Raw genomic sequence first — 14989 nt, forward strand, 5'->3', positions numbered from 1 at the left:
TCAAATTTCAAATTTTGTCCGATCGGGCTCAAACTTGGTGGGTGCAATCGTTGCCACAAGGGGAATATATGCACGAAATATCATTAAGGTCAACGGAGGTCAAAGGTCATTACGGAGGGGTCAAATCTCAAACTTTGTCCGATCGGGCTCAAACTTGGTGGTGGAATACTTGATACGAGGGCAATATATGCACGAAATAAAATTGAGGTCAACCGAGGTCAAAAGGTCATTACGGAGGGGGTCAAATTTTAAAGTTTGTTCAATCAGGCTGAGGTCATTAAGCGAAGGACATCTAGGGTCAGATGTTATATGGGGTGATTGGGAGTCAAACTGTATCGCTATCATGCTGGTGGTGCTCTCACGTACAGCTGGGGTGCCCTCACAGCTGCAGGTTCTCTAGTTTTGTAAGTTACATGTACCATAGCTTTCTCTGCATACCCCAAAAATATGAAAAACACATGCAGGAAGTGTTTCTTGAATACAAAGTGCAAAATTCATCCGCATTGTAGCAAGTGAACTGCAAGTCCTTGATCTTGATGTTATTAATTAAAGGTATGAGAGGCAAACCTTAGTTTAAACACATTTGCTAGTCAGCCAAATTCGTCTAGACTGGGGCCCAAACACAATACGTATTTACAATTACATAGAAATTTAAAAGAACAGATTGGACAGGCTGGTCAAGGAAACCTACATAAATATGTTTTCTATAATTCACTTGACCATATATGATTTTTTATGGTGATAAGACAATCGCACATGGCCGTGTGTCGTGAAGTGGTGTTCTCAATAGGGTGGTGTTGTTTCATATTTTAGTAAAAAATGACCTATTTGTAATAAGTAAGCACCTTTAATCATATCCAATGCCATCAAATTTGCATTCATTTTAAAGCCTATAGTGTACTCCTTAATTTGATACCAAACTTAATATTCTGAGGTTTTAATTAAAAAGTTGTAAGTAATTAAGTAAGCGAAGGCGCAGGGTGGTGCAATTGGGATACGGAATTGGGATACGGGACCATGTAAAGTCTATGGGAGAAATGAGCACTCGGCTCATCAAGGTTTTTCAATATTACAACAATGAACAAAGTCTTTAAATAAGATACTGCCTAAAGCCCTAGAATGTACTCTTTAATTTGATACCAAATTTGATGTTCTGAGATTTGAAATAAAAAAGATTTAATTAATTAAGTAAACGAAGACGCTGGGTGGTGCAAAATTGGGATACGGCACCATGTAAAGTCTATGGGAGAAACGAGCACTCATCAGTTAATCATGGTTTTCTACATTACAACAGTGAATGAAGTCTTTAAATCTCTATTTTTATACTATTAAGATCTATTTGTTTTGTGATATATTAATTAATTAATTAATAAATAAATTAATTAAATAATTAATTAATATTAATTAATTAATTAATAATTAATTAATCAATTAAGTAAACGAAGACGCTGGGTGGTGCAAAATTGGGATACGGCACCATGTAAAGTCTATGGGAGAAACGAGCACTCATCATTTAATCATGGTTTTCTACATTACAACAGTGAATGAAGTCTTTAAATCTCTATTTTTATACTATTAATTGTAAGTTCAGGTAATTTTTCAGCATGGTTGGCAAAGGTCAAAAAATAGATTTTGCTTATACCTTTGGAGGTTGAAGTACTTTGGTAGTGTGTTACAGTGACGGGCATTGTTCGTCCATTTTTTGCTTGTTGCCATGGTAACAGCCAATTCTTAGTTTTATGCAGTTTTTAGTCAATTTCAGGGTAAAAAAGTGAAATTTAACCTATTTTGGCTGGCTAATTGCAGCAATACATGACACATTTTTACAAAACCAAATATAACATGATATAGACCTACCTCCATACGTTACGAAGAAAGTTTGAAATCTTTTGAAAATATCATCTTTATGTATTTTTGGGAACTGGCAACACTGCAAGTTTTCACATAGTGAAAAATGTGATATTTTACCCCATCTTTGCATCGAAAAAAATCTATATGCCGGAGCACTCTGGATATTGATATTATAGCAGGTGGTTAAGGTGACCTGGCCCCACTCATATCTGATGAAAACAGCTTGGGCACTTGTATACATTGGAAGTAGTGTTGCCATAAAATGATGCATTTTGGCAAATTTAACAAAATGAGATTTTCACAAAATATGATATGAATTGTTACACAAAAGCAGGTTTCTTAAGATTGATTATATCTTTCCATAGCCTTATGATGAAGGTGTCTTAGTTCGACTCATTTCTAATGAGAAAAGCTTGTTATATTGTATATCAAAAATCAGTGTTGCCAGAAAATGATGCATTTTGGTAAATTAAAAATGAGATTTTTTTTTTACAAACTATGGTATAAATTGTTACACTGGTGCAGGTTTCACATATCTCTCCTTAGTCATAATGATTAAGGTGTCTTAGGTTCACTCATTTCTAATGAGAAAAGCTTGTTATATTGCAAATCAAAAAGCAGTGTTGCCAGAAAATGCTGCATTTTAGTAAAAAGTAGGGTGTTTTTTTACAAACTATGCTATTAATTGTTACATTGGTGCAGGTTTCACATATCTCTCCTTAGTCATAATGATTAAGGTGTCTTAGGTTCACTCATTTCTAATGAGAAAAGCTTGTTATATTGCAAATCAAAAAGCAGTGTTGCCAGAAAATGCCGCATTTTGGTAAAAAAATTGGGTTTTTTTACAAACTATGCTATAAATTGTTAAATTGGTGCAGGTTTCACATATCTTTCCTAGTCATAATGATAAGAAAAGGTTGTTATGTTGTCAATCAAAAAAGCAGTGTTGCCAGAAAATGGTGCAGTTTGGTTAATTAAAAAATAGATTTTTACAAACTATGATATAAATTGCTACACTGATGCAGGTTTTTGTGTGTCTCCATATCCTTATTGATAAAGGGGTCTTAGGTTCACTCATTTCCGAATAGAGAATTTGTTATATTTTATATCAAAAAATAGTATTGCCAGAATGATGCATTTCTAATGACAAAAGCTTGTTATATTGTATATATCAAAAGCAGTGTTGCCAGAAAATGCTACATTTTGGTAATTTAAAAAAAATGAGATTTGTTTTTTCAAACTTTTTTCCTGTGTCTCTCCATATCCTGATGATAAAGGGTTCTTAGGCGCACACATTTCCGATGAGAAAAGTTTATTATATTGTATATCAAAAGCAGTGTTGCCAGAAAATTTTTGGCAAAATCAAATACTGAGTTTTTACTATGTGATTATTAAGGTTTGTACTATGACATTTGTTTATTGCATTATCTAATCTTGTTTGGTTCATGAATTAAAAAATAAAAATAAAAAACAATTCTGACTTTACAGGCCTTTCAGAGACACCCTGTATTGGAAGGTATTGTGCTTTGAATAAATTTATGACTGGAATTTATTCTGCAGCGTGTTCATGAACTTTTCATATTGTCATTTCATATTGTCAAAAGATGACACAGTAGGCCTATAATAAGGAATTGATTAATTTAGGTGTATTTTATCTTGGATCAAGTGTCGTCCATAGTAAATTTGCCCATATTGGTATAGCTTTCTACCTGTAAAGATTGTTTCTGCTAGAATTAGGTTTTTATGTCGCATATTTAAAAGGAACAATTTTTAACTACAATATTTCAAGACCAAGAACCAAATTGGGTGCTACTCTGTGACACAATTGGGCGAGTATGGTATGATTCCAAGTTGGTAATAGGAATTTGCTTCGTTTGCATATTTATTATTTTCTTCTGATGGCCTTCAAGATGTGGATATTTTCAGAAAAGAGATGAAGTTGTTTATTCAACTTGAATAATTTAAATTTAGGAAGATATGAAATGTGCTGGATATGTTTCTGCTGAGCCATGAAATGGTATAAGCCTATCATAGTGAATGTTACTTGCTTACTTACTAACTTACCGGGCTAACTTACCGACTAAACTTTTCGTGTGAAATGCACATATCTTGAAATTTCACAAAGGTATGACATCCAAGTGGTGTCAAGGGAAAGAGAAAAAAGTAAAGTATATGATAAAATATTTCCCCACCCGGGGGTGACACTCATAAAAAGACCTAGGTCAATAATCATATGGGTCCTTTTCATGTCTCAAAGTGCCTAGAAGGTATGACCTCCCGAGTGCTGTCAAATGAAAGAGGTATAAGTACAGAATATCTCAAAATGCCAAAAAGGTAGGACCCCCTGAGTGATGACACCACTTAGAGTGGGGGGTCATACCTTCTTGGCATGACACCACTCAGGGGGTCATACCTTTTTGGCATTTTAAGATAAAGATTTCAAGATATTGACCCAGGTCTTAGGAGGAGTGTCACCCTCTATGGGGAAATTATGTTTATTATATTCTTTACTTACATCTCATGGAAATCTTAGGTAAACTGAGTATGTATTTTTGGATTATAAACTTTTTTTAATTACACTCAATTTTTAAAGTAGGCCTACATACAGCTTCGGTATGAAAATTTTCAGCATTTCACGTTATCTCCCAGTGATACCTTGGTGGTATTTACCAAGAAATACCAGTATTTCACACCCTATTAGTATTAATTATTCCACATAAAAAGTTAATTATCAACATTTCAGACACTTTGTATCAAAGCAAAATAATTTTATGAAACATAACCTTCATCCGTGGCGTTGACCTTTTTAAAGACAGTTCTTGTTTGTGATTGCCACGGTCAAAAGGCCCTTATAGACATAGATAGGCTAGGTATATTCAAAAATACAATTATTTTAGCATAAAACATTGAAATCACCTTTTTTACAAACACCCAATGTAATTTTCCTGGCAACACTTCTTTTTGATATACAATTTACAAAACTTTTCTTTTTACACCCTATATTATTATCCTGGCAACACTTATTTTTGATATAGGCCTACAATTTTCCAAACTTTTCTTATGGGAAAGAAGTGAACATAAGTCTCCTTTATATGGAGAGACACAAGATACCTGCATCGGGGTAACAATTTAACTTATATCACAGTTTGTAAAAATCTCATTTTTTAAATTGATCAACATGCACCATTTTCTGGCAACAATGCTCTTTGATTTACAATGTAACAAGCTTTTTCATGAGTGAACCCTTTATCATATGACTAAGGAGAGATATGTGAAACCTGCACCAGTGCTGTAACCATTTATATCATAGTTTGTAAAAAATATCATTTTTTAATTTACCAAAATGCATCATTTTCTGGCAACACTACTTTTTGATATACAATATAACAAGCTTTTCTCATTAGAAATGAGTCAACCGAAGACCCCTTTATCATAAGGATATAGAGAGATAATGAATCTTAAGAAACTTGGTTTTGTGTAATTACAATTCATATCATATTTTGTGAAAATCTCAATTTTGCCAAAATGAACCCATTTTCTGGCAACACTGCTTTTTGATTTTCAATATAACAAGCTTTTTCTCATTACAAATGAGTGAACCTAAGACCCCTTTATCATATGACTAAGGAGAGATATGTGAAACCTGCACCAGTGTAACAATTTATAGCATAGTTTGTAAAAAAACCCCATTTTTTACCAAAATGCACCATTTTCTGGCAACACTGCTTTTTGATTTTCAATATAACAAGCTTTTTTTTATATTACGAATGAGTGAACCAAAGACCCCTTTATCATATGACTAAGGAGAGATATGTGAAACCTGCACCAGTGTAACAAGTTATAGCATAGCTTGTGAAAAATCACATTTTTAATTTACCAAAATGCATCATTTTCTGGCAACACTGATTTTTGATATACAATATAACAGGCTTTTCTCTTTGGAAATGAGTCTAACTAAGACACCTTCATCATAAGGATATGGAAAGATATAATCAATCTTAAGAAACCTGCTTTTGTGTAACAATTCATATCATATTTTGTGAAAATCTCATTTTGTTAAATTTGCCAAAATGTATCATTTTATGGCAACACTGCTTCCAATGTATACAAGTGCCCAAGCTGTTTTCATCAGATATGAGTGGGGCCAGGTCACCTTCACCACCTGCTATAATATCAATATCCAGAGTGCTCCGGCATATAGATTTTTTCGATGCAAAGATGGGGTAAAATATCACATTTTTCACTATGTGAAATATTGCAGTGTTGCCAGGTCCAAAAAAAGACATAAAGATGATATTAAAAAAAATTGCAAACTTTCTTCGCAACATATGGAGATAGGTCTATATCATGTAATATTTGGTTTTGCAAAAATGTGTCATGTATTGCTGCAATTAGCCAGCCAAAATAGGTTAAATTTCACTTTTTTAACCCTGAATTTGACTAAAAACTGCATAAAACAAAGAATTGGCTGTTACCATGGCAACAAGCAAAAAATGGACGAACATTGCTCGTCACTGTAACAGGCTACCAAAGTACTTCAACCCTGCAAGGTATAAGCAAAATCTATTTTTTGACCTTTGCCAACCATGCTGAAAAATTACCTGAAATTACAATTAAGATCTATTTGTTTTGTGATATATTAATTAATTAATATTAATTAATAATTAATAATTCATTCATTCATTCATTAATTCATTAATTCATTAATTCATTAATTAAATAATTATAATATAATTTATGTTTGACTTGATCTCAACAAAAGTATCAAGAAACTCGATTTGTATGTCCTAAACTCAGCTGATCATGAAGACATAATTTGCTCTGTTAAAAAACTGAACATCACTGGCAAGCAAGACTGCTATTGCAGGGAAGAATCTGAAGTGAGTTAAACTTGTAGTTATTACCTGTAGTTTTTTACATTTTGAAGTCAACACAAGAGATTGGTTCTTTTAATTTTTTTAAACTGAACAAAATTTACATCTTATGTCGGCATGTTTCGGTGTACCGTAAGTGACATCACACCACAGAAAGTACCCTATTTAGGTGTAACCTTATCAAAGTAAACATTTTTAGGATGGTTGTTGCTTGCACTTTGCAAATGTATTAATGTTTTTAAGAATACACTAAGATTTTAGTATAAAGAGGCCCTTGTAGCAGTTCAAGTATTATTTTTGTATTTTCCTCAAATTTTGATGGAAAATTTTGTAACGTGTCATTCCGTGTATCAAAAAAGTACATCAAGTAGGTGTAACTCTATCAAAGTATACATTTTTGGGTGGGTTATTGCCTCTACTTTGCACCAATAAGGTTGTTTTTTTGATAGGTGCTATGGTTTGGATGTTACATCATTTTGAGGAGGTGCTACTTTTTGACAACTTTTTCATACATGTACATATTTGGATTTTTACCTGATTTAGACTTACCCCTACTGTAATTTAGATGCCATTTTTGGAAAGATTGGACGTTTTCCATTCAGAAAATGTTTACTTTTGCTATGATAGGATCTATAATTTGGAAGTTATGAATGTTTCAATGCAAAATGATCATGAACCTAGAAATTTACTAACTAAACGCAAAGGAACCCCACTTCAAGACACACGGCCACATGGAATTTTAGAGGGATTTTGATAGCAGTTCCATTAAAAAAAGCTGCTATCATCATGCAGGGCTCGAAATAAGGAGGGCCCAAGGGTCCTCGGCCCCTGAAAATCAGTGAGGGCCCACAAAAGGCACATCTGGCAGGCCCAAATGGCCCACAAAGTTTGTGGCAATTTGCTCACTTTTTTGTGGGGTTTATACTAAACATAGGTTTTAAATCAATGGCCCAAATTCGGGCCCACAAAACTTTGCGAGGGCCCTCAAACATTTAAGATCAAGGGCCCAAATGGCCCTCAGAAATTCTGGCTTATTTCGAGGCCTGCATCATGAGACTAAGATCTAGAAACACCACCGAAATGCTGTTTGGGGGAATTTTGCTAGCAGAATCTTTTTGATGAAAATCAATCTTTGACAAGATATAACTTTGCTACGGAAAGTGCATATATGACAAAAAGGTTTTCAGTTTTGGCTTTCTTTACTCAAGGGCTTTAATTTGATACCGGTATATAAAATGATGCAGTTTGATGGCAAATTTGAATTCACCTACATGTATAAGGCCAAGTAACAAAAATAACATGTATACCGTCCCAGCCCTCACTGATTTTTGGAGATTTTCAAATATTTTTGTTATTTTTCCTATTTGCTCCCTTACTTTATTTCTGAAATTGTTGTGATGAAAAGACATGTTCTGTTCTTGGTTATCATTTATAAACACATTGCAAACACTTTCTTCAAGCTAGGGGTAAGGCTTCAAGGGAAATTTATAACAAAAATATCTGGGGGCCTCCCCGATTTGATGATGTGTTGACAAACACTTTGCAAAATTTTGCAATTTTACACAGAAATGAATGGTAAAAAAAATAACGCAATAACAAATAATAAAGACCTCCCTCACCGATTTTTGAAAAAGTCCGGACGATATACATGTTATTTTTGTTACTTGGCCTAAACATACGGTACGGTACCTAAAGTTTATCACCTACATGTAACAGCAAGGAATTTTGCGTATGCGTAACAAAAATTGTTAAAGGGCTTCTGTGCCATAGCATCACGTGATCATGCAATGCATGTGAAGCATGTAGCCTTGCAGGCGTGACCTCCAGTTCTTTTTACGCTATCTGTCGGCATGAGTGCGAAAGCAAACTTTGCAAAAGACTGTAGGTAGTAACGTGTAGCGGTGTCAGTAAAACACCCAACACCGCCACCGAAAATAAAACACCGAAATAACCGGGTCAACCGAAAATGAATGACTGGCATGTCAGGCATCAGAACGTCACATGCAATCAATGATGGCAAGTGTAAACACCGTCGAAATCACCGTACTCGACATACTGATTATTGATTTCTGATTCACTTCTGCCGATCATTATAATAGAGTAGGCATGCCTCCTGTACAAACAAAGTAATTTGGGAGGCCAAAATACGCACCTTGAATTTTCGAAATACGAAAAAAAAACCAAAAAACTTTGAAACCGGCAAATTTGTGTTTTTGCCAAATAAATACCCCGGATAAATACCCCTTTCGTCATGCTCAAATCCTTGAAAGGCTACATTTTTACCCTCATAAATAAAGTTGCATTTCCCTCACATCTCATAAAACATTTCTTACCTATTTAGATATATATATTTTCCACCAAGATCGTTGTTTATATCCTGGGAATTGTCTATCGTTGTTATTCTAAATTCTGAAATTATCAGGTAATTATCCTGTACGAATTCTACCAAATCAAAACCGGGATCAAAACACGTATGCGGTACTTTCCCACACATCAGCGGTCTAAATATAGATTGGGGTTTGACCTGACCTAGATAATCTAGCGACCCTGGAAGCAAGTGCCGTCAGCTGGACCAACTGAATAGATGAGAATATTTTTCGTTGTTTTAAATATCCACAATAACAAGAGAAGTAAATAATACACTCAGACATCATTTTAACATACATGTGTTTCTTTCTTTTTTTCATAATACCGTACTATAAAAACAAAACTAACAAACAAACAAAAATGCTGTGATTATTTAAAAAAAAAATCTAATTCAAACCTGAGAATGGAAAACTTTGATTTAAAAACATTACGCAAGCACAGCACATGACAGCAGTGCCATAAATTGAAATAAATAAATAGATAATCAAAAACAAAAACAAAAAACAGATGAATAAATAATTACTAAAAAACGGCCTAATTTTTCAAGAAAACACGCAAGGCATTGTGAAATTGAGAAAATGAAAGATAAAGAAACACGGCAAGGACTCAATTTTTTTTTTAATTTCGTTAAAATCATGCATGGATTTATGATCACATTGCTACAAAAAAATCAATGTATCAAAATATAATAATAATAATATTAAATAATAATAATAAATAAAAGCAAACTAATTAACAAAAGCTACGTAAACATGTTGAATATTGTGTTCTAAAAATTGATCATCATGCAGATGGACCTCATTAATCCATTTAATTATTTGTCCGCCAGTATTATTTTTCCGACGACAAACATTTCATATTTATAGAATATCGAGGTAAAAAGTTCCCCTACTTTCCGGTCCCACACTCACAGCGGAAAGGTAGACTATTGCTCATGCTGTAAGAATTTTCCACTGTGGGAATTTTCCATATAAAAAAGTATCTTGACGTTTGTTTGCCTAATTAATTATTCATGAGCTCATCAATTGAAGCATTGGGATGTCTAGGGATTTTCCGTTCAAAAAGGGGAAATCCCTTGGTTTGTCTTAGTATATTAGCTTTGTCACGCCCAATATTTCCATATTTGGGTATTGTTGACATCATCAAACAACAGGCATCCAAATCTGACCAATCACAATCAAGATCTCTAAATGATACTGGGCGCCCGCCCTTGCTTACTAAATAAGTCAACCCCGCCATGTGGTCTTCTGTGGGAATATCCCTATCAGGGCCTGGCTTGGAGCCGGCCGCCAATGCATTTGAAACTTTTGAGTGACTGTTCGCCGTCATGGCCGTGACTAAAAACCATGCGCTATTTTAGCACTCTGTGAATGGTAAACAATGACATCGGGAAGAGGCTAGACGTGGACTGGAAGAATTGATAACTCGTGAATAATTTTCCGATTTTCAGAGCAAGTTTGCACTATTATTTTTAATTTATTTTTGTTTTGTTTTTTTATGCGGGAAATGGTCTGAGAAAATCAAAGGAATATTTGAGTATTGTTTGACATTGTGATTTGAATCTTTTTGAGTGTGTCACTTTTTGGTTTTTTTTTTTTTTTTTTTGCTCTCGTGGTTCATTTTATACCAGGCGATTCTAGAGAGTTGGAGGCGAATCGCCCATCGTGTGATGGATGCCACCGCGTGTCCAGGATCTTTTCATGCGGGGGCTCAGAGGGGCTTTCAGAGTTATGCAGCAGGGGCTTAATGGCTAAAAGCGGCTGATTTTACATGATTTTTAACAAAGTGCGGGAGCTACAGCACCCAAAGCCCCCGGACATGCCACTGAACGCTGCCTGTATTATAATAATGCTTTGTAATTGTAAACAGCTCATAATCAACACAAAATCGATTGCCGTGCATGAATACGGTCTTGTCGGACGCTTTGAGAAATTTAGCGATCTCAAGTGTGATTCCAAGTAAGAACCGGGTAAGAACTCTCTTTTAAAAACATCAAAAACCGCCCGATGGGCGTGACGGTGTTTAACTTACTTTTGAGAAACTTAGCGATACTCAAGTGTAATTCCAAGTAAGAACTCAATTTTAAAAACATCGTATTAAACATAAACATCAAAAACCACCGATGGGCGACGGTGTTATTAAACTTAGTTTGGTGTCTACCAAACCATCAAAATTTTCGGTGTACACGGTGTATAACGCTTTGATCCACCGTCGAGTGGGTGCTTCAATAGCACCGGTTTTATTCGGTGTACCGAAACACCGCTACACGTTAGTAGGTAGTAGGTACGGCATATAGGACTGGTAGCAAGTCTAGTCTATTGCCTACAAGCATGGCAAGAAAAAAAGCTACAGACATGACAGCACATACATGTACTATCAACGGCAATTCCTAGTCCGAATAATCAGACCCAGAACAAAATATTAATTTCTGACATGATCCTGTACTGGGTCTGAACTGTTTCGTATGAAATCTTGATGGCAAATTGTACAATAGCATCACATGGCTCTACGTGACAGCTTTTTAATCCCTATTCATGTTACGTGAATCACGCTATTGTGGACCATCCTTCTGATACTTGAGTGTTTGGACAAGCGGAACAGTCTTTTGTCTACCTCTCTGTTTGTAAACAAACCAGGAGGTCAAAATCGTCCTCCTCGCCGAATACGAAAGTCAGCGTAATAGTACGGCACTAGGTAATTCCTATCAACATGCAACAATCAATCGCAACATGAACATCATGAATTAAATGAATGACAAGATTGTCATGATTGTTGTTATCAAATGGGCATTGTTGGGCCGGGAACTTGGGGCTAATACTATCATGTAAACATGTTTTCTAACATATGCTATATCACTTCTTTAGTCTTCATACCTTCAGAGGTTAATTTGCAAAAAGGTCGGACCATTTCCACAAATGACAGGTTGTTTTTCTGTGCCAGAACCTCTGCGTCGTGGCTGCACAAAACTGCAACCATCGGTCCGAACGTATTTTGAATAAATTCAACGGCACTTTGCGAACACTGCGCCATTTTATCGTATCACCTGCACTTAGATACAATAAAGGAACGTCCACAACGGACAAACACAGCTGCAAATTTGTGCTATTATGCAAAATATGAGATTATGCTGTCCCGATGTCGTAGACTTCTCTCGGTCAGGTGTCCGCCATCTTGGATTTACGCCACCTCTGCGAAATGCATCGTGGGATACATAATGTTAATCAATTATCGAATTTCTATCAATAAGGGGGTGTGTCCATTCAACTTTCCTGGTCCATAATAGTAGACTTCAAAGTTTGGCAGATGCAAAGTTTCTTTATTTAGGGACCATTCACAAACACTTGTAAGGGGGGCCTGATGCAAAAAAAATTCATCGCAAAAATTTTTCGGAGTCCCCTTTACAGACCTCAACAATTTCAGGCCCCTTTTGACATGAAAATTATGGGTCAACCCCATAGAAAAGCATATAAACTCAATTTTCCCAGGAAAGTTTGTGTTCATTTTTTCAGCCCCCCCCCCCCTTAGGAGGGTCAAAAATTTTCAGGGCCCCCTTTTTGCATCAGGCCCCCCTAACAAGTGTTTGTGAACGGTCCCTTAGGCCAAAGAAAAAAGTTTGTCTCAGGAGTAAATCAATCTGAGACTATACAGTTAGCAACCTGGACAACCGATTCTTTTGTTCTGCAAGGCTCACTCAGTCATTGAATGAGGCAATACAAACGATCGAATTTGGTGTTGAAATGAGCTAAATTTTGCGTTACACCTTTTCATTGTAAAATTAATTTTCTCGGCCAAATGAAAAGCAATCCTTTTCATTGTTTCAGTAAATGTCAGGAAAAACTGTAGTGCTTGATACTGTATTTTTTTTCAAATCCTAGTGTTAAACTTAGGCGTGAAATTTAGTCATTTAGTGTAAGATTTTCGATTTTGATAGGCTTAAACTCTGCCCGCGAGCCTTTTTTGGATCAACCTTTTAGCTTTTCAAAGTAAGATAGTTCGCTAATGAAGGATTTTTCCCAACTTTCTAACGCACATCACCGTGAGCGATATATCATAGTTTTGTCAGAATTTCCGTTTTGATTTCACCATCTTTCACTGTCGGCTGAAAAAGTTTCAAAATCAACACGTGAAATCTAAGGCTAAAGTACTAGCATTGTGGATCGATATCCCTGGGTTTAATAGGAATACCGGCATGGCTATAGTGTTGCCAGAACTTCAATATAGCAAAGAAATTCCCAGACCTATAAGCGCTCCTACTGATCATGTTTAACCAGAACACCCAATTGGGGATTTAATCGCTGGTCGGGCAATTTGCTTTCAATGAAAAATTGACCTGGATAACAACAAAGGAAATATCGACTATTTCTGCTGGTTGCTCTCGAGATAAAAGTACTCACCATTACCTACTTTTACTTAGTTTGACATTTTCGGAGCATGAATGGAAAAAGGGTAAAACAAAAACGGAGATTCTGACAAAACTATAACATATAGACCCACACGATGTGCTTTACAGAGGTGGGAAATATCTTTCTTTAGCAAACTATGTTAGTTTGAGACGCTAAAACATGAATTCCGTGAAAAGCTCGCAGGCGAATTCAAGGCCTATAAAAATCAAAAATATCACACTAAAAGACACAATTTGATGCTTAATTTTAACACCAGGATTTAAAAAAATGTATATCCAAGCACCAAGTTTTTAACTGACATTACTGAAGAAAAAAAAAAAATATTGCTTTATATTTGACCGAGAAGATTAATTTCATAGCAAAAAGGTGTATCTCTGAATTGTGCTGATTTTTACATGTATCGATCGACTTTTAGCGCGACTAAGCATTTCTAAAGAATTGGTTGTCCAGGCGGCTGACTGTATAGTCTCAGAAATCAATGGTAAAACGGCTACCGTAAAATGGGGTAACTTTGGGCACTTTTCAGAGTTTTTAAACCACTGCTTCCAAACAAAATCAATTATATTTCTAATTAACTCTTTTTATAACATTAGGGTTCCCTTCTACACCTTGAAGTTGAAAAAGATTTTTTAATAATTTTGTAAGGATGCCCTAGGGGTTAAAAATAGCCTGACCAAGGTTACCCCGCATTTGGGACAACTTTGGTCAGATTATTGCATTCGTTTCCATGAAGAAAAAAAAATAAAAAATAATCTTCGCTGTAGGCCTATATGGACAAGTTTTTGTTTTTTGTGACATTTGGCCCCTTGCAAAATTAATCAAGCACAAATCGTTGCTCACAAATATCGATTTTTATTTTTCTGAAAAAAATGTAAAAAAATACTCATTTTTGCCGTGGTCAAAAATCCCGATTTTTTGGTAAATTTCAAGGAAGTTGGACATGAGCGACTACAATTTCTTCAAAATATATTTCTCAACAAATTGACACCAAATATGACTAAAAACAATATTGCTGTACGAAAATATGACCATCTAAAAAAATATATTTGACCGACCAAAGTTACCCCGCTGACCGAAGTTACCCCATTTTACGGTACGTTTCGCAGACTTTTTTTTCTGAATGTAGGCCTAAAAGAAAAAAAGAAAAAAAATCTATTAAAATATGAAAACTAATAATGACTAATGTGCTAAAATGTGAATTTTAAAAACTACAACTAAGGCCTAAAAAAATAGTTTGATTGGCGTAACATAAAATATAAATTGTAGGCCTAGATAGGTCGGGTTTTTTTGTTCTTCTTCTTCTGCTCCTAGGAAATGACAGTCAAAATTGAGGAAATAATGCCTTGAGAAGAAAAAAGAAAGAGAGGAAAAAGGAGAAAGAAAAAGAAAAGAGGAGAAGAAGGGGAAACTAGAAACCACTTGTGTTTGAGCAAACACGAATATCTATGCCCGTGACCCCACCCCTTAACCAAGCACTCCCCATGCAAAAGTTAC

General features: G+C 35.2%; 1 protein-coding gene across 1 annotated transcript in view; it reads right to left on the reverse strand.

Moving 5' to 3' along the window:
* The window catches only part of LOC140136241 (trafficking protein particle complex subunit 8-like), a 73586-nt gene extending 61325 nt beyond the window's left edge, over positions 1-12261 (reverse strand). The window contains 1 exon segment of the mRNA XM_072157965.1: positions 11966-12261. Within this exon segment, the coding sequence (XP_072014066.1) occupies positions 11966-12122 (157 nt within the window). The 5' untranslated portion in view covers positions 12123-12261.
* Between the last annotated feature and the right edge of the window lie 2728 nt (positions 12262-14989).

The sequence above is a fragment of the Amphiura filiformis genome, chromosome 16, assembly GCF_039555335.1.
Source record: "Amphiura filiformis chromosome 16, Afil_fr2py, whole genome shotgun sequence".
In the NCBI taxonomy this organism is placed as follows: domain Eukaryota; kingdom Metazoa; phylum Echinodermata; class Ophiuroidea; order Amphilepidida; family Amphiuridae; genus Amphiura; species Amphiura filiformis.